The sequence below is a fragment of the Ipomoea triloba genome, chromosome 1 (assembly GCF_003576645.1).
Source record: "Ipomoea triloba cultivar NCNSP0323 chromosome 1, ASM357664v1".
Taxonomy (NCBI): domain Eukaryota; kingdom Viridiplantae; phylum Streptophyta; class Magnoliopsida; order Solanales; family Convolvulaceae; genus Ipomoea; species Ipomoea triloba.
The window spans coordinates 28270784-28298290 of record NC_044916.1 but is presented as its reverse complement, the minus strand read 5'-3'; the positions used below and the strand labels follow the sequence as shown (position 1 = coordinate 28298290).

Sequence of the window (27507 nt, the reverse complement as noted above, 5' to 3'; positions counted from 1 at the left end):
TCAATCTATATGCATGATCTTCAATGACTTTAAGAAACAGAAAAAACATGTGAGCATGTAAATGGGTTAAATAATGCCCATGATAGCAAAATATGAAGTTGAAAAAGGCCAATGAATTTTTTATGTGCATGATCTTCACTCTCTCCTTTAGAGAAAGATACGAAATGAAAGCACCGACACGAGATATGCATTGGTTGTTGTCCATGATAGCAAAATATGCACTTAGCCCACTTACACAAAGCCAAGATAACATAACTTTAGATGTTTTTATGGAACAAGTCAGAAAATAATGGAAAAATGATGCCTCTCCACTAACTAAAGAATGGGAAATCAAATGCTCCAACTAGCTTTAAAAATCAGTGGAACTGTGGAAGTGAATATACAAGATGCCATGGAATATTAGGCCTGTAGTAGCATGTCAAACAAGAACACCCAACTTTTTTGCTGGCACAGACAAAGAAGCTATCATATAATGCAAAAAAAACTTGGTTTTCTAAAGAAACTAGAATAGAATATGATGCATCACCAACGTAAACATACACAATATATTTAGCCATTATCTGTGTGAAGTTTGCATTTTTGCACCCAAGGCACTTCTCATTCCCTAATACTGGAGTCAATAATCAATTCCTTCATAAGTTAGTTTGCGAACATGTTCACGGACGCTAAACAAACAAACACATGTACCTGTTCATGATCATAATTTGTACGTGCACAATAAATAGTCCATGTTCACTAACAATAACCAAACAATCAATTCCTTCATCAGTCTATTGGCATAATGCAGGCTAATTCATAAATACCATTGCCTATATGAAAATCAAAAGGCTTCACTTTTATGCTTTAGAGAGCTCAACATTTGGGCACCATTAACTCTCACAAGTCTAATGAAAATTTAGGCAAAGCATATATGCAAAATAAACTTATAACTGATCCAAGTAATGGCCAACCAAAGCAACACGAGTATTTGCAATTACTGAAAATAACAACCAATTCCTGTGAAAATTTGGGCAAAATCACCGATTCGAAACTCATCCAAAAATACATTGAAAATTTCTGGAGTTTCAGCATTTAACTATTGAAGACAAACGTATACGGTGTAAAATTCAAAGAAAATAACCAAAATTTTGTGACCTAAGTGGCATATCAATTAACGGCGACGGCCTGCTGCTTAGGAGGATCGAGGGATTTCTTGGACTTATCTCCGACAAAATCTTCCATGTTGTAGATGACGGTGATGTAAAGAGAACAACTTGGGCACCGAGCGATCTCTTCACCTTGCTTCAGCTCTTCTATGGTGATTTGGAAGAGGTCTCCGCACGGACAAGGGTATGTATACGCCTGAAGCTCTTCCTTCCACTCCATATCCTCGATCTCCACATCATCGTAAGACATCGTTTCTTGTTGCTTCCCTGTCTATGCTTCTTTTTCTTTGTTGTATACGAACCTCTGCCTGAACTGTTTCGTGTCTAGGTTTTCTCTTAGGAAATTACTCAAATTAGGGCTTTTCAGCCGCTTTTGCTCAGATTCGGAGCCCCGTTTGATTAAAATAAAAATAAAAATATTCCGCCGCGTAGAAATAAACCTGGTATTTTTTTTGAAAAGAATAAACCTGGTATTTTTTTTTTTTTTGAGAACAGAACCTGGTATTAATACAGTATGAAGTATGAACCATCGAACTAAGAGACCAAAGACTGTGAACTCTTGTTAGGTTGACCCAGTGCAAACGGGATTAATTTGAATATGGTAAAATATAATTTGAGTTTCTCAATTATATTGACTAATCGTTTTAGTTCTTAATTATTCGTTGTTGCGAAATACTCCCTCATTTTTTCTAATACGGTCCAACTTTAGTCCCTCAAATTACGAAATCAGTTTAACATGTCAGGCTTTAATTGTAAAATTATTTTTTAGTAATTTCTTGTTGCTGCTTTCAATTTTCCGCTTCATCATCAGTATACAAATAGAAGCAATCATCATTCTCAACTTTCTCCTAAATTATGAATGGTAAATGTTTTTTTTTTTTGAAAACATGAATGGTAAATGTTAAAAGCTCATGTGGATAAAACAACATTCGTTTAGGTTGCGTTTGTAAATTCGAAAAATAACTTCAGAAAAATGTTTTCCGAGTTTTCAGTATTTGACAAGAGGTGAGAAAATAAGGTCAACGAAAAATGATGCCTTAGTCAAAGAAAAATAAGTATGTTTTGGCGGAAAATGACTTCCGTTTTTTTTTTTTTAGGAAGTCATTTTTCAAGGGATATGCACATGCAAAATTTGTCAAAATAGTGTGGTTTTAGTTTTTACTTTTTACAACACTAGTCCATGGAACCCTAGCCCGCCCCATGCGGGTTGGTGGGCCCCGAGGGCCGGCCCGCAGTTTTTTTTTTTTTTTTTGAATCCAAAGTTCAATAAAATAAGTAAAGTCTACAAATGCCAAACAACTTGTGCTTAGATGGCAAAGTAGTGGCTTTCCCATATGGGAGGACATGAGTTTGAGCCTCAGTGGAAGCAATATGTTTGAACAGATGGCAAACTCAGATTGTTTTTATAAATTATATAAGGACCAACTTTGTTGACAATAAATAAAAGGTATATCTTTAATATACTAAAGGTATATTATTTGCTTTTATAAATTATTATATAATTGTTTATTTATGAAGACATTTATAATGTTATTGATTATTTTGCATTTAGGAATTTGGACCAACTTTGTTGACAATAAATAAAAGGTATATCTTTAATATACTAAAGGTATATTATTTGTGTATTGAAGGTATATTATTTGAAAGTACATCATTTAAGTACTGAGGTACATTATTTTGTATACCATAAAAGATGGAGTAATATATATGTCCAGTACATAAATAATGTACGTTTAGCATATTAAAAATGTACATTTTTATTGATAGTGACAAAAAGTGTTGTTAATTTCATAGGGCTTATTTCTTTTGCTATGTCCCGAGCAAATAAAATGATACGATCAGGCTTGGATGTTTGTCATCAAACCATTTAAATGCCTTATGATCAAATGTTTTCATTTTCAACATGGCAACTATAAAAGCATTCACTGTGGTAGCTCTAGCACATGTCTCTAAATCAGAAACCACCATTTCTGATCCCAAAATATACAATTTTACATTCACTCATGTTGTACCCTAAATCTTCAACTATATCCTTAAAGATCATAAACCTCAATTCCTCAAATGATCAACCTCCATATAGTCAATGTAATATGTGTTCCCTCATATATATGAAACTATATTTTGCTCTCTTATTCTTCCCCCATATCTAACCTTGAGGGAACATAGTTCACTTCATTCTGGAAAAATCTGATTTGCAGAAGAAGAATGCAAAAAAAAGCCAAAAAAAAAAGCCAAAAAAAAAAAAAACTCAAAGTAAAGCACATAAAGTAAGTATACTACGTTAGTCATTAATTTCTAAAATGGTCCCCACAATATTAAAGCCAAATAATGACAATTTGTACACCATTACTGGTCTCTATTTCGCCAACTCAAATATGACATAACTAACATAAAATGGTAAATATTCCTGAATAACTTAAAACATAATTTTTTTTACGCAACATAAGGGACCCAAATGCACAAATCATACAAATAAAGTATTGCCAACACTAACACTAAACACAACAAACGTAAAGACAAAAATCATGTGCTTGTACACCTTTTTATGCATAAAAATGATAAAGAATCAAAGAACAATTGTATGTCACATTAAAAATTAGCATTGTTGGAATCTTGACAATGTAAATCTTTTGACGATCGAAATGCCATTGTAAATGCTCTACGTGGATTCAAATTTAAATTACTTTCACTACGTACTCTGCTACTTGGAATTTGCCAGATCACTTCAACATCCAACATTTAGGGTTACAACTCTTGTGTTAATTTTTCCAATTACGATAAGTCCGTGAACAAGACAAAAATGTAGGAGAATGGAGGGAAGCAAATGAAATTACATCTTCACCCTTCATTTTCACGCCTAATTGTCTGACACCTTAACTGATGACTATTTTGAGTAAAAATTTTATAATCAGAGAACCAAATTAAGTGGCATTAAAAGGACAATGATACAAATTAACAAATGACAATAGTCAAGGGATAATTTTTAAAATTTACTCTTCTGGAAATAAGTCAATAGTGCACAAATGGAAATCTATGAGGGAAAAAATATTTTTTTAAATGACAATTTAAGTTAAGCCTTCCCCAGTTCCACTAATACTTAAATTTTGGTCCATAAAATCCCACCAATTCAAAACTGGAACAAATGGTCACAACTATACATTATATTGGTAGTATTGTTACATCAAATTATACTACGTTTTTCATGTACAACTCTACAAGTAAAATAAAAAGTATTCAATTTATACACTAATATTATATGTATTGCAAAATATCGGTAAAGGGCACCAACCCGACAATATAAAGAATATAATAAAACCATCTAAGCATTAACTTATAAAATGTTGACACATTATTTTAATCAATATAAATTAATCCATAACAAGATTCTAATACGATAGAAAATAATGTGTGAAACCAAAGCATGCAAAGAGGGCATTAACTTAAGTTCAAAAACTAAAATCCAAATTAAATTTTTCGAACAGAAATTACCGAAACTAAACTCCATAGTCTCCAAATAGAAATGTCAAGAAAGCCCCCATAAGAACATGGATAGAAACCCTGATGACCTATGTCTTCAAAACTTTAAGATTAAACCAACCAAAAAGCATTAATTTGGTTGTGCTTCTTCCAAGTCCTTTCTTCGAATAATTGTGACCTTCAAGACCAATTCTGGCCCCAATGATGGGACAAACTCACAGATACACCTGTCATTTTCTTGAACAAGGTTCCATTTACACAATTTTCGCCATCCTCCAGACAACCATGTTCGTCCATCACCCCACGTCTTTATATATGCGTCCCATTTTTGATCTCTCTCATCACACAATATCACTTTTGCAGGCAATTTAATATTGTAATCCCGAGCGAGTTCAATCGGTATATACTGCAAATTTAAATTATGTAATTGAGAAACAAGGTCGACATATATATATATATATATATATATATATATATATATATATATATATATATATATATATATATATATATGCCAAGAAACTTAGCTTCCATTCATGCATTTAGAATAAATGTCTAGAATGATTACCAGATCATCGCGCCTTTTTGGCCTGATTTTGGTCACGAAATAAGGATTTTTAGGTTGAGTAAAACGTCCTGAGTTGAAAAGCTTTAGTCCAAAATAATCAGGAACATCCCTCTTTTTCACACTGGCATCTTTTTTCTCTTCACTAACACCCACTTTTTCTGCACTAGCATCATTTTCTTCTTCACTAACGCCCATTTTCTTTGCCCTAGCATCATTTTTCCCCGCACCAACATTCCCTTTATTGGGACTAGCTTCCCTATCTGTCACGTTCGTAGCTCTCTCCAATTCACCTAAATTAAGAAATCTCTGTGAAAATTATATACATGAAACATATGACAAAATGAAAATTAAAAAGAAAATCAAGAGAAACTAACTTATGCATCTTTTTCCCTTGGTAGGTGTATGATATTGAAAACCAGCATCATTGTTCTCCTCTTCTGCATCCATCTCATCCTCCTCTTTCTTAACTTGAGTGACCATATTGAATTCAAACTCAACCAAAAATGTGTTATCTTTCAACCCCTCCACTTGAGCTTCTTTACCTTCCATTATTATCTTTTCATAGCCGAATGGGTCAGTTACGAAGAAGTCAAACACAGCAGGATGGTCATACATAAAAAACAATTGATCTCCATCGATAAAAGAGTTATCCTCTACGAATTTTGCCCAACCATACTTGAAAAAACAAGCATCCCCAATTTTTGTTATCTCTATGTTCCAGACTTTCTGCTTACGATTCCTCAGTATAACCTTGCGTGAATATCTTCTCTCAGGTTCGATGTATGATATGGGAATTTCCTATTAGAAGAAACAGGCGGTTAAATTTGTTAATTAAGTTGATGAAAAAACACAATTATTTTCAATACTAGGAATGTAAGGTTTAGGCTTAGGCAACAATTAAACACATAATAAAAGGCTAGCACAATTTCAATCAAAAACTTAAAAAAAAAAAAATTGAGTGTGTGCAAAGTCTGCACACAAAAATACTTGTGGAAGCTAAAACCCTTGATGACTCAAACTCATAAACAAGTAGTGCCTTAATTTGTCTTAAAATTACAATCTTAGTTAGGATCAAAACATTGTCGATCTATAATTAATTATTGAAATAAAAGAGATTTTATCATTCACATTAAAAAAAGAAGAAGAAGAACGAACATTAGTATGTGTAGAGTTCATTGATGTACACTTCTATTGTAAAAAAAAAAAAAAACAAGAAAACAAGCAACAATGAAAAAGAAAAAAGAAAAAAAATCCAAAATCCATTTCTATAAAATATTCTTTCTTCTTCGTTTGGATAAGAATACTTTATATGAAGATTTCTAAATGGTATCAACAATCTTAGACAATTGAAGCAGAACCCTACATTTAAGTAATATATCTATTAATTTATTATCATAATGTCTTAATATATCTTAAAATTACAATCAAAATGTCCTGAATGTTGTCGCATGTAGTAGGAAACCATTAGACCGTTGTTGGTCACCTAGTACTACTCAGGTAGGCACTAGGTTCTTAACTAAAAAATAAAAAAGGGCAAAGTCCTAGTGAAAAGATAAAAATTGAAGAACAAAAGAAAATGTGCAAAAGAAAAAGCCTAGGTGTCTGGAGTTTAACTTTTAATATTAAAAGAAAAAAGAGTTTAACTCTTAATATTTAAAAAAAAAAAAAAAAAGAAGTGCAAGAGCATCCCTAAAAGAAGTTGAAAACTTGGCGATAGCTTAGACTGTGGTGTCAAAGGCAAAAAATGGAGTTGAAACTATGGATGACAATGAGGCGGGGGCGGGGAGTATACTATACTCCCTGTCCCCGTCCCTGAAACCCCGACTCGTCCCTTTCCCCATCCCCATCCCCATCCCCAACGGTGAATTGAAAATAGTCATCATCCCCATCTCTGCGAGAAATTATCGTTCATATATATATAGTAGAGTTTAGATGCGACTTCTTCCTTAGGTGTGGTCGTGCGGCTATTTTGCAACCATTAGATTACAGCAAGTCTGCAAATCAACGCTTAATATATATGTGTTAAAATACACACCATTCTACGTACTAAAATGCACCAGAGAACACATTAAACACACAATTCCACACTATAACCAAATGCACATATATATTCACTTAAAATGCATCAACATACGTAATAAAACGCATCATTCTATGTATTAAAATGCACCAGAACGTGCCTCATGTCAGATTATAAACCTGTATTATTACACATATTAGAAAACATGTGCTAAAATATGCATCATTCTACGTATTAAAATGCACCACAACGTATGTTAAAATGCACAATTCCACTTATTGAAAATCTTCAACCCAGATTATAAACATGCACTATTACACTTATTAGAAAACATGTGTTGAAATACACACCATTCTACGTATTAAAATGCACCAGAGGACGGATTAAAACACACCATTTCACAACACAGTTACACACCATTCTATGTATGAAAATGCACTAGAGGATGGATTAAAACACACCATTTCACAACAGAGTTAAATGTATCAACATACGTAATAAAACGCACCACAGCATGTACTAAAATGCACAATTTCAATTCACGTAATATAAATACTAAAATTACCATAACACTCTCCACATCATGTATTTATTTATTTATAATAATTATTCGGGGACGGGGCGGGGCAAAGAAGGGTTTCCCCGTCCCCGTCCCTATTCCCTGAAAATGTTCTCCATTCCCGTTCTCTTCGAGCGCAGATTGGGGATCTCCGTCAGGGACAAGATAAATTGCCTAAAACGGTAAATTTTACCTATGGACACCGACCTAAACTAGTACTTCAACCAAATTTTACAATAGTATTTTCTATTAAAGGAAAAAAATTAGTTTTTTAAGTTTATAAATTTTTTTATTATTTTCAAGATTTTTGAACAATAAGATTTATGCAACTAAACATACAAAAGGCTAAATTCTAGATTAAACATCTCTACATAAATTTATGCAAACACAAACACAAAGGCTAAAAAAGAAAATTAGGGTTGTTTATACGAACCAGTTTCTGTGAACAAGTTCGTTGGCAAAAATTTTTGGAGAAGTTAAAAATCGTCTTTTGCACGCTAGCCATTTCGAACGATTGATCGGAGCTTCTTCACCCCTTCTTTCTTCAATTGCAGAAGAATAATTGATCTGAATTGTGTAAGAAAAATCGTCTGAATTTGTAAATGATGTTGAGCCTATTTATCGTAACGGATGCGTGGGATGATAGCAATCTAACTCAACAACAAGCAAATTCACGTGATTTTGAAAACACTAAGTAATAATTAGAGAATTGACAATGTTAAGTAAATAATAATTTATTTGATTTATTATAGACTTAAGTTGTTTAAGAATTACAAAGTAAACTAGAATCAAATCACAATCTATGAAGGGTTAGACATGAGTATGGGTTGCATTTCGGTTCGGGTTATTCGAACCGAGTCGAGTTAAGCCAAAATCGAACAAAATGATTAGGTTTTGGTTTATTATTAAAATCGTTCTATATTTTATAAACTGAATGGTTTCTAACAAAAGGACAAAAAAAAAAAAAAAAAAAAAAGAGAACGATACATACATACATACATACATACATATATATATATATATATATATATATATATATATATATATATATATATATATATTAGCTGCGATTATATGTCTTAGGTAAAAAATGGGTGAAATATCAGTCATTGATCTTACCAAAATCAACAGCTCATAATGAAGATAAATTAACAAAAAAAAAAAAAAAAAAAAACGCGGTGACATTATAGTAATTTTGCGTAAGCTTAAAGTTTTAATTAAGGTGCGTAAGTTTATAGCATAGGTGTCTAAGTTTAAAATTTAAGGTGCTTAAGTTTAAAGCATAAGATGCGTAAATTTATAGCTTAAGGTACATAAGTTTATAGTTTAAGGTGCGTATGTTTAAATATAAAGGTGCTTTAGTTTGACACTTAAATACATCAGTTACCACTTAAGGTGCATCAGTTTAACACTTAAGGTGCGTCAGTTCTACACTTAATGTGCTCATGTGATGCATTAACAAGGGAACTTGGGAGATGCTACTAGGTGCAAACTCCAATCTCATGATGACTCAAGGCCATTGAAGTATTTTATCAAGCATGCATGTGGTGTTCGCATCTTATAGTGTAGCTATGTTGTTGCCCTATTCTTATAGTAATTCATCTTCAGAGCTATGTTCAGCTTCCTCTGGTTGTGTTGACACGTACATGTATGACAACACAATAATTTTGGCATAATTCTATATGACTTTTAATCAAAGTTCTAATTTACTTATTACTCTTATATTATTACAACACTATAATTTGGCATAATTCTATATGACTTTTAACCAAAGTTCTAATTTACTTATTACTCTTATATTATTAGGACACTTAAACAATGTGATCTACTTGTTTACATGAGTGCAATGTAAAATCACGTGTCTCCAGGTGTACTCCGTCATTAGTGAGTTCATATACACTTCTTTTTCTTAATTTTTTGGGTCTTCTAGCTCTCTTAATTATTTGTTGTTGCAAAATACTCCCTCCTCTTTTTTAATACGGTCTAATTTTAGTCCCTCAAGTTACAAAATCAGTTTAATATGTAAGGCTTTAATTATAAAATTATTTTTTTAGTAATTTCTTGTCGCTGCTTTCAATTTTTCGCTTCTATCATCAGTATACAATATAAGCAATCATCATTCTAAACTTTGTCCTAAAATATGAATGGTAAATGTTAAGAGCTCATGTGGGTAAAACAACATTCTTTTAGGGTGCGTTTGAAAATTCGAAAAATGACTTCAGAAAAATATTTTTCGAGTTTTCAGTGTTTGGCAAGAGAGGGGAAATAAGGTCAATGGAAAATGATGCCTTAATCAAAGGAAAATAGGTATATTTTGGGGAAAAATGACTTCCCTTTTTTTTTTTTTTTTGAGGAAGTCATTTTCCAAGGGATATGCACATGCAAAATTTGTCAAAATAGTGTGATTTTAGTTTTTAGTTTTTACAACACTAATCCATGGGACCCTAGCCCGCCCCACGCAGGTTGGCGGGCCTCGAGGGCTGGCCCGTATTTTTTTTTCTTTAATTCAAAGTTCAATAAAATAAGTAAAATCTACAAATATTAGTATTAGTACTGTCAAAGCAGGCCGACTCGCCCCACCGCGAACTTAATTTTTAGCAGGCTTTTGCATACCGAACCGTTAAGCCCGCGGACTTAGATTCATACAACCCTAACCCGCCTCATGCGGGTTGGCGTGCCCCGCGAACCGGCCCGTGAGCTTTTTTTTTTTTAGTCAATGTGTAATGTTTACACATGAATATATATGTGTACATACATGTACACATTATATATTCATGTGTGGTGCACAGTACACATTGTTTGCTCTTTTTTGTTGTTTTTTTTTTTTAGTTTATATAGGGTCGGCCCGCAGTTCACACGGGTCACGGGCCTTAGCGAGCCATGCCCGTTAGGCCCGCTCCTTCGCGGGCCTTTTTTTTTTTTTGGTAATCCTAACACGTCCCACCGCGGGGCGGGTGCGGACCAGCCCGCGGACTTCGATCCACTTTGACAGTACTAATTAACATTGTGAATTTGCAATCCAACTTTAAAGTTTATAGAACTAAATTGTTCAATACACTATGTCGTATGTACAACAGTATATGTAAACTATAAAGATCACGAGAGAATTTGATCCAAAAGAAGCTTTTATTCATTGTTCTTCCATAGCTTTAGAGAGAGGGAAGAGCATTACTTCTAGGATCTTCTTTAGAGAGAGAGGAAGGGATCCAAAAGCCCTAACATGAAGGGCCCAAGTTCCTCTTATAGGGCTAGCAACCGTACAATATGCTGGGTATACGTATAGTATTCATAGGGTGGTATACATATCTGGGGTATATTCCCTATCAATAAAGTCTAACAAAAATTAATATTAATTCAAAGTTCAACAAAATAAGTAAACTCTACAAATAATATATTAAGTTTTTTCGTATTTAAAAATCAAAATGAAATTACATTTTAATTTTTTTTAACAGATAATGGGTGAATGAAAAATTGATTATCAAAATAAACCCATTTAACTTGAAAAATAAAGTATACAATTCTGCTCATTTTTTCGAAAAATGAACCAAACACAAAAAGACAATTTTTCGTTGTGCAGCCAAACACTGAAAAGAAAAATATTTTTTAAAAATGACTCATTTTCCAAAAGTCATTTTCCGCTTTTCAAACAAACCTTAAGCTTTTTTGTTTTTTTTGTTTTTGTTTTTGTTTTTTTTGTTTTTTTGTTTTTTCCCTCTACCTAAGCCTACAGAAACCAATTTAAGCAGTTGTCAGTAGTGTATACAAAGGTTATAGTTGAATTCATAGGAATAATGAATTATATATTGGAGTTAATTGTGATGTTAAAAGGCTAGCAATTCAATATAATTACAAATTGTGAGACAGTGAAAGAGGAAGGAATTGGATCAAGCCAAATGGGTTTATGCATGTTTAATATATTATCTGCTAGCTCAGCTCCATCACTGGGATAATGGTTAAGGAGGCGGATTTAATTTTATGTTGATAAGATAAGGGTTCTGTTCTTTTCTCACAAGATATGTGATTTCTTATACTATTTTATTTTTATTTTTTTAATATAATTTTACTCCCTCAATCATTTTCTTTTAGTTGTTTTAGTCTTACATGACAGATTATTAATGAAAGATTATATATGAGAAGTTTATACATATGTAATTGAATGTCGAATTTAAATAGGTAATTCAAAGAATATGAATGCAAAATAATATAGGAGATTCATTATAATTGTCACTAAAATAAATGTTTGCAACTTTGTAAAATTAATAGTCTAAAAACAATAGTCTAAATAAATATTACTTTTCGTTTAAATTTTTCTAAGTTTTCTTAATTCTCTTTTGGTTAGCATTGTAATTATTATCGTCATCTTCACTATTTGTCTTTTTTTTTTTTTTTTTGTTGGTAGTGTGTCATTTGCAATTGGGTTACTGCGAGTATCATAAATGACAACGTCATCCAATGAGATTATGGTGTAGGAAGCTATGGATTTGTCTTGTTATTTATATGACTAGGATTTTAGTTGTACTATGAACTCTTAATTTTACAAGCGCCTATTGATATTTTGCAGTGGTATTTTCTCAATTTCGATATGCTCCAAACCATGGTGCCAAACACTCCCTTAACTCCTTTCCAAAAAAAAATCCACTTTTTTTTGGTCTTATTGGATCACCATTCTGGCCCAATTTCATAGTCCTATTCTGACCTCTTATGGGCTATGACCTGACCCATCATTTTCGGATCATTATCCTGTGGATCATGATCCACATAGCTGTGTATATAATACATTATTTGAGTACCGAAAATGCATTATTTTGTATACTATCAATTAATGTACATTCAGTACACAAATAATGTATTTTTAGTATATTAAAAATGTACATTGTATTCATGTATAATACATTATTTGAGTACTGAAAATACATTATTTTGTGTATTTTCAAATTATGTACATCCAGTACACAAATAACGTACTTTTAATATATTAAAAATGTACATTATATTCATGATCCACACATCTATTTAGACCATGTTCCAAAAAAAATTTGCCATCATTTTCTATAAACTACGGAGTATAAAACTTTGGAAATTGAAAGGTAGTGCTATGAAGGATACTACCTATAATTTAATGTATGAATCATTCATCTATGAAAAGAAAAAAGTAAGATTCATTCATTATATTGCTTTTATAAGCTTTAAAAAAAAAAAAAGAAAAAAAAAAGCAGAAGATGAAGTTGCATGCATATATACGTCTTCTTCTATCATAATTCATAATACTATGCCATGTGGATGGGAACCTTTGCAGGCATAATGGTTTGGTTTTCGAAGTGGAAGAGATGAACGTTGATGATCTTATGAAAGGGATGCAAAAGAGGAGTACGTGGTCCTCATCACATTATTGCATATATGCGTTCATCAATCTCTACTGCAAGGATTGATATGCGAAAAAAAAAAAAAAAAAAAAAAGAATAAAGTATACTACTCCTCGAGGAACCACGCACCTTAAATTATATAATGCGTGAAGGCATTAAAAGCTGATGGATAATGCGAAATTAGATTTTTGGATTGCTTTTATAAAACGGAAATAATGTTGTATCCTATATATATGACTTTAATTTGCAATGAATTTGGTGATCGATGAATGCTGAAGATTTGATGAAAAGACTGGAAAAAGCAGTGAATGTTCCGTGGAGTAGAGTGCTCATCAATTATTATTGCATCAACATATTGATCCTTCGTACGTGTCATGTACATAAAATATAATCAAATAGCTACTAATAAAATACATCTACTCATTGTTGCAGTTCGGCAGCGTGAAGATTTCTATATAGTTTTTTTTTTCTCATACGTGTTGTTGTCCATAATTTATCACTTAATAACTAATTAAATTAGCTGTGCAAATAACTTATTTTCATATTTTATATTATAAAGGGAGTGTGTAAAACTAGAGAGTAACAAAAGAATGTAATAAACTATTTATAAACGAGGTAAAGGATTAAGGGGCATATAATAAGTTCTCGAATTACTTTTTAGTCTAAGGAATTCCGTTTTAATTTTTTTAAAAAAGAAACATTTTTACTAATAACTTGCTATTACATAATATGCTAATTTGACTTCCATGCACTGTTGCAAAAGTCGACCGCCTAGGCGCTAGGCTCCCCTAGACCGAGGCGAATTGCTTCCTAGGCGTCCGCCTAGCGCCTAACTCGGCCGACTCGGTCGAATTTGGCCAAGTTAACTTGCCCAACTCATCAGATTTAGCCGAGTTAACTCGGACGAGTTGACCTTATTAATTTTTTAATTATATTTATATATATTTAAATTTATTTATTTATATAAATAAGAGAAATAAGAGATATATACAAATATACAATATATATAATAAAATATATGACATGCACCCACACATGCATTATTTTTTTGTTTTTATAGGTCACCGCCTAGACACCGCCTAGACCGCTTAGTCTATCACCCGACTAGCGCTTAGCGTCTAGTGCAACCATGCTTTCATGTATACTTTTCTTTATAAACATGGGTGCTACGTGAAAGTCACGTCAACATATATAACTTGTAGTTTTCTCTAAATAAAGATTTTTAAAAATTAAATTAGTCCACTTGACATCCATGTATATAAAGAAAATTACACGTTGTTCTAATTACGTGCAGTTAATTTTTTCTAAATAGCTTGATGGCATGTTTATATTTGAGTTTGAGCACTCAAATATAAAGGTTTTAGAAAATTTGGGGTAAGATTTTAAAAAGTTAAAATTATACATACATATATATATATATATATATATATATATATATATATATATATATAGAGAGAGAGAGAGAGAGAGAGAGAGAGTGTATGTGAGAGAGAGTGAGGAAGAGGTTCGGGTGAGAAGAAAGTTGCGGGTGAGAAGTGAGATAGAGTCTCAGCCCTAGATAAAAAAAAAAAAACTGTTACCTACGAATTTCAACAATGTGCACTATAAGGCACAACAATGTACACTGGAAGAAGCGACAATGTGCACTGAAAGGCAAAAAATGCACACTGGAGACACACAAAGATGTAAAACAATTATTAAAAAAATTAAATGTAATATATGATCTTCAACACAAATCATAAACGACCATAAATAATAAACAAACAAACAATATTCAACTCAAATTAGTAATTAGTGATCAAGATTAATTGATCTTTTAAAAAAAAGTTTGTCATCTACATTTTTTTTAAAAATACGCTGGAAAGGCACAACAATGTGCACTGTAAGGCACAACAATGTGCACTGTAAGGCACAATAATGTGCTCTGAAAGAAGGAACAATGTGCAGTGTAAGGCACAACAATGTACTCTGGCAGAAGGAACAACGTGCGGTGTAAGGCACAACAATATGCTCTGGAAGAATGAACAACGTGCACTGTATGACATAACAATGTGCATTGAAAGGCAACAAAAAATTATCTTACTTACACAAAGTTACAATAATGCCACATTGCCATCGCGTTTTTTTTTTTTTTTTTAATCTCCAATTTGAACCCTTGATTTGGACTCAATCTACGTATATAATTTCATCTTATTTATCACCTAAGGCAATTGTTTCATATGATCCTTTATATACGTGTGTGAATCTATATCCCTTTCTGATGTGACGTACACATTATTATATTACTCATTTAGTCATTTGTAGTGAAGAGGAATAGAAGGAATAGAAGAAGGAGGAAAATGATTTAATGATTGAGGTAATATTCCAGGGAAATGAAACACTTGGTTAAATTAAAAGCTTTGTGTCATATTTACCAAAAGAAAAAAAGCTTTGTGTCATTACGAAAAAAGTGGGAAAAGCTTATTGGGACACGTAATGTATGTCATTCCCCACTATATATAGACACACTACACTAGTGGGATCAGTGTTGTATTTTCTTAGTGCTCTGTATTTAATCTTAATAGAGACATGCTTTTTAATTTGTTGCTCAAACGATTAAAGCTAGCTTTTTGAAGTAGTGAATTGGTTTTTTGTCTGTTACGTTACTCATTCAATAATTTGGATGTATATGCCATTAATAAATAAATCAGTCTGAATAAAAGTTCGAAACTAGTTTTATGTAACTATGTTCATTAATAATTATTAAAAAACACACTTTATTATTATAAAATACAAGTAATTATATTTAATCCCCTCGTCAATTAATATGAAGCAATTAATTCTTATTCCCAACATCCAATTTGTGTAATTTTGTTGTGGTTATGGCCTTATGGGCACGTCGCTACATAACATATGTAATCTATTTGTAGTCTAGTAGCACCCGGTTGCACCCCATATAAAAGGGGTGGATTCGAGTCTTAGTGGAGACCATAAATTATATTGATGGATTATATAACAGTAGCTAGGCTAATGACCGGTCTAGTGGCGCGAAGAATAATTCTTCCAAGGTCATGGATTTGAGCCTCAGGGCATGATTAACTTTTTGTGCTATTGTTGGGCATCTTTCTAAGACATTAAACATAAACACTCATAAACATCCTATAGGAAAGCACCCTGCAATGATGAACGTACAGCCCACAGGATCATATCCAACCTACCTTTTTAACTATTACAATATATATGGATGGACGACATGAAATTTTCATTAACCAATAACTATCAGGCACTAACCTTAAAAGCTTTAATTTGTTGAATTGACCATATTGTTTTAACGATACATCATGGACTAAGAATGTCCTCATTTAGACTCATGTTTGGTAATGGTAAAACTAAATTAAATGTTATGGTTCGATCTCGCACTGCCGCTTCACTTTCTGTGATCTTAATCATCCTCAAGAGCCACATGCTTTAATTTGTGCTACCACTTTTTATCCTATACGTGTTGTTTGTGGAAACCCATACAAAGTGCACCTGAAATCCGATTAGATTTTTGTCTGTAGTACTGCAAACCATGATGTTCTTGTATTTAAGTCCTTCAAGCAATTCAATTCCTTCAATTCAATTCAAGTATGGGAACTCTAGTGGGACATTTGGTACCTGGTTTGGCCCTTGCCTTTCTTGGGTTAATGCACACAATCAACACCATTAGAGCTTACTATCAAAATGGCCCTGCTAAGTTCAGATCAAGGTTTTGGTACCCAATCAAGAAGAATCATCTTCTCTATCTGGAACTCATTCTTGTGTTGTCTTTCTCAGTTTTTGCCATGGTTACACAGCTCATAAGCTTCCCTCCTCTGCAATTTTCTCTAGAGCTTCTGAATCTAGAGCATGCCACCATGTTCCTTCACCTGGCCATATTTGCTGGGTTCACTCTTTTCGCTGAGTTGAACCACTCCACTGAGATCCTAACCGGGATCTCTGGTATACTCGCCTCTTCCGTTTTCAGTCAAGAGCTTTTCTTGCTTCATTATCACTCCACGGATCACGTTGGGCTAGAAGGCCATTACCACTGGCTGTTACAGATCATTGTTTGCATTTCTCTTATGGCTGCCCTGTTTGTGACAACCTTTCCAGCGGTTTTCCCAGCGGCGCTTGTGCTGTCCGTGTCGGTTGTGTTCCAAGGTTGTTGGTTTGTGAACATGGGGTTCATGCTGTGGGTTCCTCGGTTCGTGGCGCGGGGATGTATGGGGCAGCATAGTGATGCAGCAGCGCATCACAGCGCTGTGGTGTGTGGCAGCCATGAAGCGGGCGTGAGGGCTGTGGCGCTGGCGAATTTGCAGTTCAGTTGGATTCTTGCTCTTATTTTGGCACTTGTTGGTACTCTTTGCCTTGTTTTTGCTAGAAACCGAGCAGGCAGGGGGGGTTTCCCCAACTATGAACAACTTCACAGTAGAGGGGTGGATGACCCTGACGCTATTAGTGGGTTGAAACAAGTTCAGGTATAGGACTTTGGTGCTTTAATTAGGTTCGATGATGACAAGTTATGGGTATATCATATATGGCTCTATAGGGGGCATGCTTGCCCTAATTATGTATATATATATATATTATGAACTGCCTTATAAGCATGTTTGCCCTAATGAATATCCCACTTTTCCTGTTTGGAGCTTTGGGAATCTTTCTTTTGATGGGTAAAAATAGGAAAACAAATATTCAAAACATCACGAATAAGTCTTGTGAGGCTAACTCAAGTGCCACCAGACCAGAACAGCACTCCGAGCCACCAAATTTGCTGAACTAACCAAAATCAAGACTAAGACTAATACTCTCAAACTCACCATTTACACTTCAATTCATGATTTTCCATCTGAAAAATCCCTTCTTTGACTTCATTAAAGATTTTCATGTTAAAATCATAACAGAATTTGAAGCTTACATAGAAGCAAACAACAACAGTGTGATGTACTAATTAAGGTAATGAGAAGGAGAAATGAGCAGGCTTTACTATTTTGATGATATATATAACGTGACCAAAAACAAATGAAATCAAATCTGTCACAATAAGCATAGATATGTATATAAGGAATGAATGGAGAATCAGAGCAGAGCTAATCTTGATTAGCAGTGAATTGAAGCATCATCTCTCTCACTCAGCTTCCTCGAGAGTAGCTTCGAGGCGAAGGAGAACAAAGCCGACGGCAACCCCAACCAGAACAAGCCCAGGGATGATGGCCGCAATCCTGAAAATCTCCGCCACGGCACTGCAGGTAGAAGAGAGAGCTCCGCCGCCTCTCCCTCTGCCCCGTGACGGGTCTCTGAGTGAGCTCACAATCTTAGCAAATGAGTGGTCAGTGCAAACAGGGACGCCCAGAGTGGATACATTGTTATGCGCCTTAAGCCCTCCAAACGAGTTCAACCCACTAATGTAATTCACTTTCGTGGCCCTTCTCTGGGAAGACCTGATGGCCGTGCCGGTAACTGCACTCGCCGGAGAAAACGTAGCCGATGCAGATGCAGTTGCCATGGCCTTCTTTAGCTGAACAAGTTACAAGATGAGTAGAAGTGATAAAAAACCGAAAAGAAAAGGTGTGATTGGGAGGAAATGGGTGTGAGGAGAATATTTGAAGGTGAATGGATAAGGGGGTGAGGAGGTGGTTGGTTCACAATTAAACCTGCAATTCCTTACTTTTTGATAAAGTATCTCTCCCATATGGGAGCTTGTGGGTTCAAGTCTAAGGTAGACAGATACTGCATTGTAACATAGTTAGTAATACAAAAAAAGAATTAGAATATAATGGTATAGGAGTCAAATAAATTCCTAATAATTTATTGTAAATGTAAAATATTTGAAATGGTATGCTAGGATGATGGTTTTTTTTATTTGTTTGATCATTCGATGTACTCGATCAAGGTCAAAGAAGATAAATTTTAGATTAGTAAAGCGGGTAAACCAAAATGAGGAAGAGATTGAGAGGTTAAAAGTATTGATAAGGACTGGTAATGTTCCAAGGGAAGCAAGATGTGGCAATGTGTTTGTTTTGATTATATTTGTTTTGATTATCTTTTTCTTCTTGACAACATTAGAAAATTTCATGTGTTTTAAAAAACATGGAATGGGCATAAATGTTTATATGCTCCCGTGAATTATAATGTATTGATGTAAATTTTTTGATTATGAAATGGTAATGTATATTACAAATTGTCAGTTCGTGTATATGAAATGGAATGGGAATAACTTATGAATTGTAAGTTCATGGCTTCCCCTGTGCACACCTTAAATGGTAATAAGCACACAAAAATAAAAGCATGGAGCAAAGCAATAATCTTAAAATTCAAAACCAAGGTAGTGCAAAAGCAATTTGCATTGAAGCTAGTGTAAAAGAAATACTAGTTTACATAGAGTTTGCCATTGACATTCAAACTAATGGATTTCTTACATCTCCAAACATAAGCAAATTGCTAATAATTATAAAACAAAATTAAAGCTACTTTCATTTGTCCTTAACATAGCAAGGCAAAATATGTGATTACATTACAAATCATTCAATTGGAATAGGTTCATTGACATTCCCAAATAAGAACTTAGTTTTCAACACATTAGAAGCAATTGTCTAATATTTTCTTTGTGGTTCACTGATGCTACCTTCACCTTTGAGGTTATGTAATACAAAACACTTCTTGTACTGAACATTGTCCTTATTTACTAATACAGAAATATATTCCGGTAACAATATTTAGCGTCAGGTTAAATAATAAGATTTCTTAGCAATAGCATTGGTTTTATTAGTCAATCCAAGTGTGTTGTTTTTATTTTTGTTTTTGTTTTATTTTATTTTTTTGTTTTGTTTGTTTGTTTGTTTGTTTGTTTGTTTGTTTGTTTTTTTTTTTTTTTTAAAGATGAAGGGGTCCTTTGTTTGTTGACTTGGTAATTTGTACTAGTTTGGTTGTTTCCCTTTGTGCCGAGACAGTCTGATCCTAACCAATTCAGTTCTAAGTAGTTTAGCTTCCTATAGTTGTGTTGACACATGTACGACTTTAGCTATAACTTCAGTTGTGAGCATTTCAAGTACCTAAATCAACAAACACTAGAATTTGGGCATAATTCTATATGACTTTTAATCAAAGTTCTATATTTACTTATTACTCTTATATTATTAGGACACTTAAACAATAATGTAATGTTGTTGATGCTCTAGTACTTGTTGTAATTGTTCCCGGTGTTATGCTTTGATACCTTGTTCTACACTTGGTGTTATTGGTGTTGAGCTATGGAAACTTAGCTTACTTGAACATGATGCCCTATAAGCTTAAAAAATAAAAAAACTAATTGGTGTGGGACATTGACTCTGTGTACTTCAGTAGGTTGAGAAAGTGTTAAGAGACAATAATGATAGAAATTAACAAATGACAATAGTCAATGGACAATTTTGAGAATTTACTCTTCTTGAAATAAATCAAATATTGTAGGAATGGAAATTTAGGTAAGATTTTTTTTTTTTTTGTAAAAGAATTTTAAAATGAAAATTTAAGTTGAGCCATTCCCAGTTCCCTAATACTTAAATTTGGTCCATAAAATCCCACCAATTCAAAACAAGAACAAAATAGTGGTCACAATTATACATTGGTAGTATTGTTACATTAAATTATACTTCACAATTATACATTGGTAGTATTGTTACATTAAATTATACTACACAATTATACATTGGTAGTATTGTTACATTAAATTATACTACGTTTTTCATGTACAACTACAAGTAAAAAAATATTCAATTTATCCCTAGTACTTAAATTTGGTCCATAAAATCCCACCAATTCAAAACAAGAACAAAATAGTGGTCACAATTATACATTGGTAGTATTGTTACATTAAATTATACTTCACAATTATACATTGGTAGTATTGTTACATTAAATTATACTACACAATTATACATTGGTAGTATTGTTACATTAAATTATACTAAGTTTTTCATGTACAACTACAAGTAAAAAAATATTCAATTTATACTCTAATATTATAAATATTGCAAAATATCCGTGCACCAACCTAACAATATAAATGAATAGAGTAAAGCCATCTAAGCATGTAACTTATAAAATGTTGAGACATTATTTTTATCAATATAAATTAATCTAGATTCTAATACGATAGAAAATAATGTATAAAACCAAAGCATGAAAAGAGGACATTAACTTAAGTTTCAAAACTAACATCCAAATTAAATTTTCGGAAGAGAAATTACCGAAACTAAACTACACAGTCTCCAAATAGAAATGTCAGAAAGCACCCATAAGAATATGGATAGAAACCCTGGTGAGCTATGTCTTCAAAACATTAAGATTAAACCAACCAAAAAGCATTAATTTGGTTGTGCTGCTTCAAAGTCCTTTCTTCGAATAATGGTGACCTTCAAGACCAATTCTGGCCCCAATGAAGGCACAAACTCACAAATGCACCTGTCGTTTACTTGAACAAGGTTCCATTTACACAATTTTCGCCATCCTCCAGCCAACCATGTTCGCCCATCAGCCCACGTCTTTAAATATGCGTCATATTTTTTATCCCTCTCATCCCACAGGATCACTTTTGCAGGCAATTTAATATTGTTATCCCTGGTGACTTCAATCGGTATATACTGCAAATTAAAATTATGTAATTGAGAAACAAGATCGACATATATATATGCCAAGAAACTTAGCTTCCACTCATGCAATAAGAATAAATGCCTAGAATGATTACCAGATCATCGCGCCTTTTTGGCCTAATTTTGGTCACGAAATAAGGATTTTTTGGTTGAGTAAAATGTCCTGAGCTGAAAAGCTCTACTCCAAAATGATCAGGAACATCCTTCTTCTTTTTCACACTGGCATCGGTTTTTTCTTCACTAGCATCCACTTTTTCTGCACTAGCATCATTTTCTTCTTCACTAACATCCCTTTTCTTTGCCCTAGCATCATTTTCTTCTTCACTAACATCTCTTTTCTTTGCCCTTGCATCATTTACTTCTTCACTGACATCCCTTTTCTTTGCCCTTGCATCATTTTCTTCTTCACTAACATCCCTTTTCTTTGCCCTTGCATCATTTTCTTCTTCACTAACATCCCTTTTCTTTGTCCTAGCATCATTTTCCCCCGCACCAACATTCCCTTTTTTGGGACTAGCAGCCCTCTTCAATCCACCTAAATTAAGAAACCTCAGTGAAAAGTATATATATATGAACATATGTCAAAATGAAAATTAAAAAGAAAATCAAGATCGAGAAACTAACTTACGTTCAATAATGCATCTTTTTCCCTTGGAACGTGTATGATATTGAGAACCAACATCATTGTTCTCCTCTTCTGCATCCATCTCATCCTGCTCTTTCTTAACTTGAACTTGAGGGACCACATTGAATTCAAACTCCACCAAAAAAGGGTTACCACCTTGAGGATTATTATCTTTCAACCCCTTCACTTGAGCTTCTTTACCTTCTATTATTATCTTTTCACAGCCGAATGAGTCAATTACGAAGAAGTCAAACATAGCAGGATGGTCATATATAAAAAACAATTGATCTCCATCAATGAAAGAGTTATCCTCTACGAATTTTGTCCAACCGTGCTTGAAAAAACAAGCATCTCCAATTTTTGTTATCTCTATGTTCCAGACTTTCTTCATACGATTCCTCAATATAACCTTGGGCGAATATCTTCTCTCAGGTTTTGATTTTGGAATTTCCTATTAGAATAAACAGGCGGTTAAATTTGTTAATTAAGTTGATGAAAAAACACAATTATTTTCAACACTAGGAATGTAAGGTTTAGGCTTAAGCAACAATTAAACACATAAAAGGCTAGCACAATTTCAATCAAAAACTATTAACAAAAAAAAAAAAAAGTTTGAGTGTGTGCAAAGTCTGCACACAAAAATACTTGTGGAAGCTAAAACCCTTGATGACTCTGATCAGACTCAGTAGAAAGCAAACTCATAAAAAAGAGATTTTATCATTCACATTAAAAAAAAAAAAAAAAAAGAACATTAGTATGTGTAGAGCTCATTGATGTACACTACCATTCCAATAAAGAACAAGAAAACAAACAACAATGAAAAAAACAACCCAAAATTCATTTCTATAAAATATTATTTCTTGTTCGTTTTGGGTAAGAATACTTTATATGAAGATTTCTAAATGGTATCAACAATCTTAGACAATTGAAGCAGAATCATACACAAATAGCACAATCTCTTGAACTTAAGTAATGAAGTAGCCATTAATCAATAAAAACGAAAGAGTAGATCAATGCTAAGTAATATATATATCTATTAATTTATTATCATAATATCTTAATTTATCTTAAAATTACAATCAAAATGTACTGAATGTTGTCGAATGTACTAGGAAACCATTATACCGTTGATGGGCGCCTAGTACTAGTCAGGCACGCACCTAGGTTCTTAACTAAAAAAAAAAAAATACGTAAGACCAAAAGGAAAATGGAAAAGTAAAAGCAGAGTTTAACTTTTAATATTAAAAAAAAAAAGTAAAAGCCCTAAAAGAGTTAAAAAGAGTTAAAAAAGTGTAATTTTTAATTTTAAAAACTAAAAACCTAGATCTTAATTTATCATATATATACATTTTTATAATAATTATTCGGGGGCGGGGCGGGTATCCCGTCCCTGTCCTCATCCCCAACGAAGAACTACATACATTTCCTGTCACTGTCTTTGTTTTCTGAAAATTTTTCTCATCCCTGATCCCATCGAGCGGGAATCGGGAATCCCTGTCAGAGACAAGACAAATTGCCTAAATTGGTAGATTTTACCTATGGGCACTAGCACCTAAACTGCTACTTCAACCAAATTTTACAATAGTATTTTCTATTAAAGGAAAAAAATTAGTTTGTTAAGTCTATAAAGTTTTAGATTATTTTCAAGATTTGAACAATAAGATTTATGCAACTAAACATACAAAAGGCTAAATTCAAGATTAAACATTTCTAGATTCATTTACGCAAACACATACGCAAAGGCTAAAAAAAATTAGGGTTGTTTATACAAACCAATTTCTGTGAGCAAGTTTGTTGGCAAAAAATCTTGAAGAAGCTAAAAATTATCTTTTGCTGGCGAGCCATTTCGAACGATGGATCCGAGCTTCTTCTCCCCTTCTTTCTTCAATTGCGTAAGAATAATTGATAAGAATTTGTAAATGATGTTGAGCCTATTTATTGTAACCGATAATTTTGATGCTAGCAATATGAGTCAACAATAAGCAAATTCGCGTGATTCTGAAAACACTATGTGTCCATATATATATACATATATATATATATATATATATATATATACATATATATATATATATATATACATATATATATATATATGTATATATATATACGTATATACATATGTATATATATACGTATATATATATATACATATATACATATCCCCGTCCACGTCCCCACAAACATTCACCGTCCTCGTTCATTTTTCTTGAACATTTTTCCCATCCTAGTCCCCGTCGAGCGGGGATCCGGATACGATGCAAATTTTCATCCCTAGTTGAAATCGTAAATCATTGGTGAGCGACAAATGTTTTGAGGAAAATAAACTATTCAAAAAAAAAAAGCCGGCATATTAGTCGGCCAGTTGCCTAAAACGGTATATTTTACCTATGGGCACTTAGCACCTGAATTGCTACTTCAGCCGAATTTTACAATTACGATGCAAATTTTCATCCCTAGTTGAAATCGTAAATCATTGGTGAGTGACAAATGTTTTGAGGAAAATAAACTATTCAAAAAAAAAAGCCGGCATATTAGTCGGCCAGTTGCCTAAAACGGTATATTTTACCTATGGGCACTTAGCACCTGAATTGCTACTTCAGCCGAATTTTACAATTACGATGCAAATTTTCATCCCTAGTTGAAATCGTAAATCATTGGTGAGTGACAAATGTTTTGAGGAAAATAAACTATTCAAAAAAAAAAGCCGGCATATTAGTCGGCCAGTTGCCTAAAACGGTATATTTTACCTATGGGCACTTAGCACCTGAATTGCTACTTCAGCCGAATTTTACAATTACGATGCAAATTTTCATCCCTAGTTGAAATCGTAAATCATTGGTGAGTGACAAATGTTTTGAGGAAAATAAACTATTCAAAAAAAAAAGCCGGCATATTAGTGAGGAAAATAAACTATTCAAAAAAAAAAGCCGGCATATTAGTCGGCCAGTTGCCTAAAACGGTATATTTTACCTATGGGCACTTAGCACCTGAATTGCTACTTCAGCCGAATTTTTATGGGCACTTAGCACCTGAATTGCTACTTCAGCCGAATTTTACAATTCACTTAGCACCTGAATTGCTACTTCAGCCGAATTTTACAATTACGATGCAAATTTTCATCCCTAGTTGAAATCGTAAATCATTGGTGAGTGACAAATGTTTTGAGGAAAATAAACTATTCAAAAAAAAAAGCCGGCATATTAGTGAGGAAAATAAACTATTCAAAAAAAAAAGCCGGCATATTAGTAGGCCAGTTGCCTAAAACGGTATATTTTACCTATGGGCACTTAGCACCTGAATTGCTACTTCAGCCGAATTTTACAATTGTGTTTTCTATTAAAGAAATACTTCAGCCGAATTTTACAATTGTGTTTTCTATTAAAGAAAAAAAAAATTAGTTTGTTAAGTTTATAAAATTTTAGATTATTTTTAAGATTTGAACAATAAGATTTATGCAACTGAACATACAAAAGGCTAAATTATATATTAAACATCTCTAGATTCATTTACGCAAACACATACATAAAGGCTAAAAAAAAATAGTGTTGTTTATATAAACTAATTTTTGTGAGCATGCTTGTTGGTAAAAAAATCTTGAAGAAGCTAAAAATCGTCTTCTGAACGCTAGCCATTTCAAACGATGGATTGGAGCTTCTTCTCTTCGTCTTTCTTCAGTTGAGTAAGAATAATTGATCTGAATTTGTGAGTGATGTCGAGCCTATTTATCGTAGCAGATACTTCTGATGATAGCAATCTGACTCAACAAAAAGCAAATTCACATGATTCTGGAAACGCTAAGTAATAATTAGAGAGTTGACAAATGTTGAGTAAATAATAATTTATTTCATTTATTATAGACTTAATTTGTTTAAGAGTTACAATGTAAACAAGAAGCAAATCACAATCTATGAAGGGTTAGACATGCGTAGGGTATGCATTTCGGTTCGGATTATTCGAACTACTCAAATTTGTTTAAGAACTACTAGAGCCGAACTGAAATCGAACAAAATGATTAGTTTTTGGTTTATTATTATAAACGATTGACTCTATATTTTATAGACTGAATGATTTCTGACAAAAAAAAAAAACCGAATGGTTTATAAATATATATAGGAGATTCGGTGTGGTTATATGTCAAAAATGGGTGAAATCTTGATCTTGTTAAAATCAACAGCCCATAATGAAATTAAAAATTAAAATAAAATAAAATAAAAAGAACACGCTTGTATTATGGTAATTATGCGTACGCTCAAAGCTTAAGGTGCGTAATTTTAAAGTTAAGCTTAATGCGCTTAAGTTTAAAGTGTAAGGTGTGTAAGTTTATATGTTAAGGTACGTAAGTTTATAGTTGAAGGTGTAAGTTTATATGTTAAGGTACGTAAGTTTATAGTTGAAGGTGTATGTTTAAATATTAAGGTGCGTCAGTTTGACACTTATGCATCAATTAACACTTAAGGTGCATTAGTTTGACACTTAAGGTGCGCCAATTCTACACTTAAGGTGTGCTCATGTAATGCATTAACAAGAAAACTAGGGAGATGCCTCTAGGTGCTCATGTAATGCATTAACACGAAAACTAGGGAGATGCCTCTAGGTGCCAACAGGCCCAACACCACTCTTGTGGTTGTTGGACTCTCAATTAGCTTCAAGTCTCACTCTCATGGTGACTCAAAGCTATTGAAGCATTTTATAAAACATGTGGTGTTCGCATCTCGTTCCAACCCCCTTTTCTCAAAGGTGAGTTGGATTAAGGAGAGGTGTGGTTATGGTGTTTGCCCTATTCTCATAGTGACAAGACTTTTTCAATCATCTCTTGCATAATTTTGCCACAATCATACAAGAGTCAATACAAACCACTAACTCACAACTAGAATCAGCATCAAGTCATTATACTAGCTCATAACTCAATTCAATCACATAACATCAATCACAACAGATTACTTAAACCAATCCCTAATTGAATATAACTAAGCATGAATTGAAATTTGCAATAACAATTGGAAGCAATAAAATGCAAAGAAAGCAAAAAAGAAATATTTAACTTTGATTAAGAGCTCTAGAAAATTAAATATGAAATTGCAAAATGAAATTTGAAATTGTTGTTCAACTCTTCTTCAAAG

At 33.1% G+C, this 27507-nt stretch overlaps 4 protein-coding genes across 4 annotated transcripts; 1 reads left to right on the top strand and 3 right to left on the bottom strand.

Moving 5' to 3' along the window:
* Positions 1–4752: 4752 nt before the first annotated feature.
* LOC116011930 (B3 domain-containing protein At4g34400-like) lies at positions 4753–5739 on the bottom strand. Its single transcript, XM_031251367.1, has 3 exons — positions 5565–5739; positions 5191–5480; positions 4753–5028 (listed from the first exon to the last, which is right to left on the bottom strand). Exons 1-3 carry the CDS (start codon positions 5737–5739, stop codon positions 4753–4755), a joined length of 741 nt encoding a protein of 246 aa, XP_031107227.1.
* Positions 5740–16639: 10900 nt separating this feature from the next.
* Positions 16640–17830, top strand: LOC115995574. Its single transcript, XM_031234647.1, has one exon. The coding sequence runs from the start codon at positions 16741–16743 to the stop codon at positions 17614–17616; it is 876 nt and encodes a 291-aa protein (XP_031090507.1). The 5' UTR covers positions 16640–16740; the 3' UTR covers positions 17617–17830.
* Positions 17831–17970: 140 nt separating this feature from the next.
* Positions 17971–18713, bottom strand: LOC115995582. Its single transcript, XM_031234659.1, has one exon. It carries the CDS (start codon positions 18633–18635, stop codon positions 18258–18260), a length of 378 nt encoding a protein of 125 aa, XP_031090519.1. The 5' UTR covers positions 18636–18713; the 3' UTR covers positions 17971–18257.
* Positions 18714–21474: 2761 nt separating this feature from the next.
* Positions 21475–22640, bottom strand: LOC116011920 (B3 domain-containing protein At5g60140-like). The gene is made up of 3 exons (XM_031251356.1): positions 22388–22640; positions 21855–22294; positions 21475–21750 (listed from the first exon to the last, which is right to left on the bottom strand). The coding sequence occupies exons 1-3, from the start codon at positions 22638–22640 to the stop codon at positions 21475–21477; spliced, it is 969 nt and encodes a 322-aa protein (XP_031107216.1).
* Positions 22641–27507: the final 4867 nt, after the last annotated feature.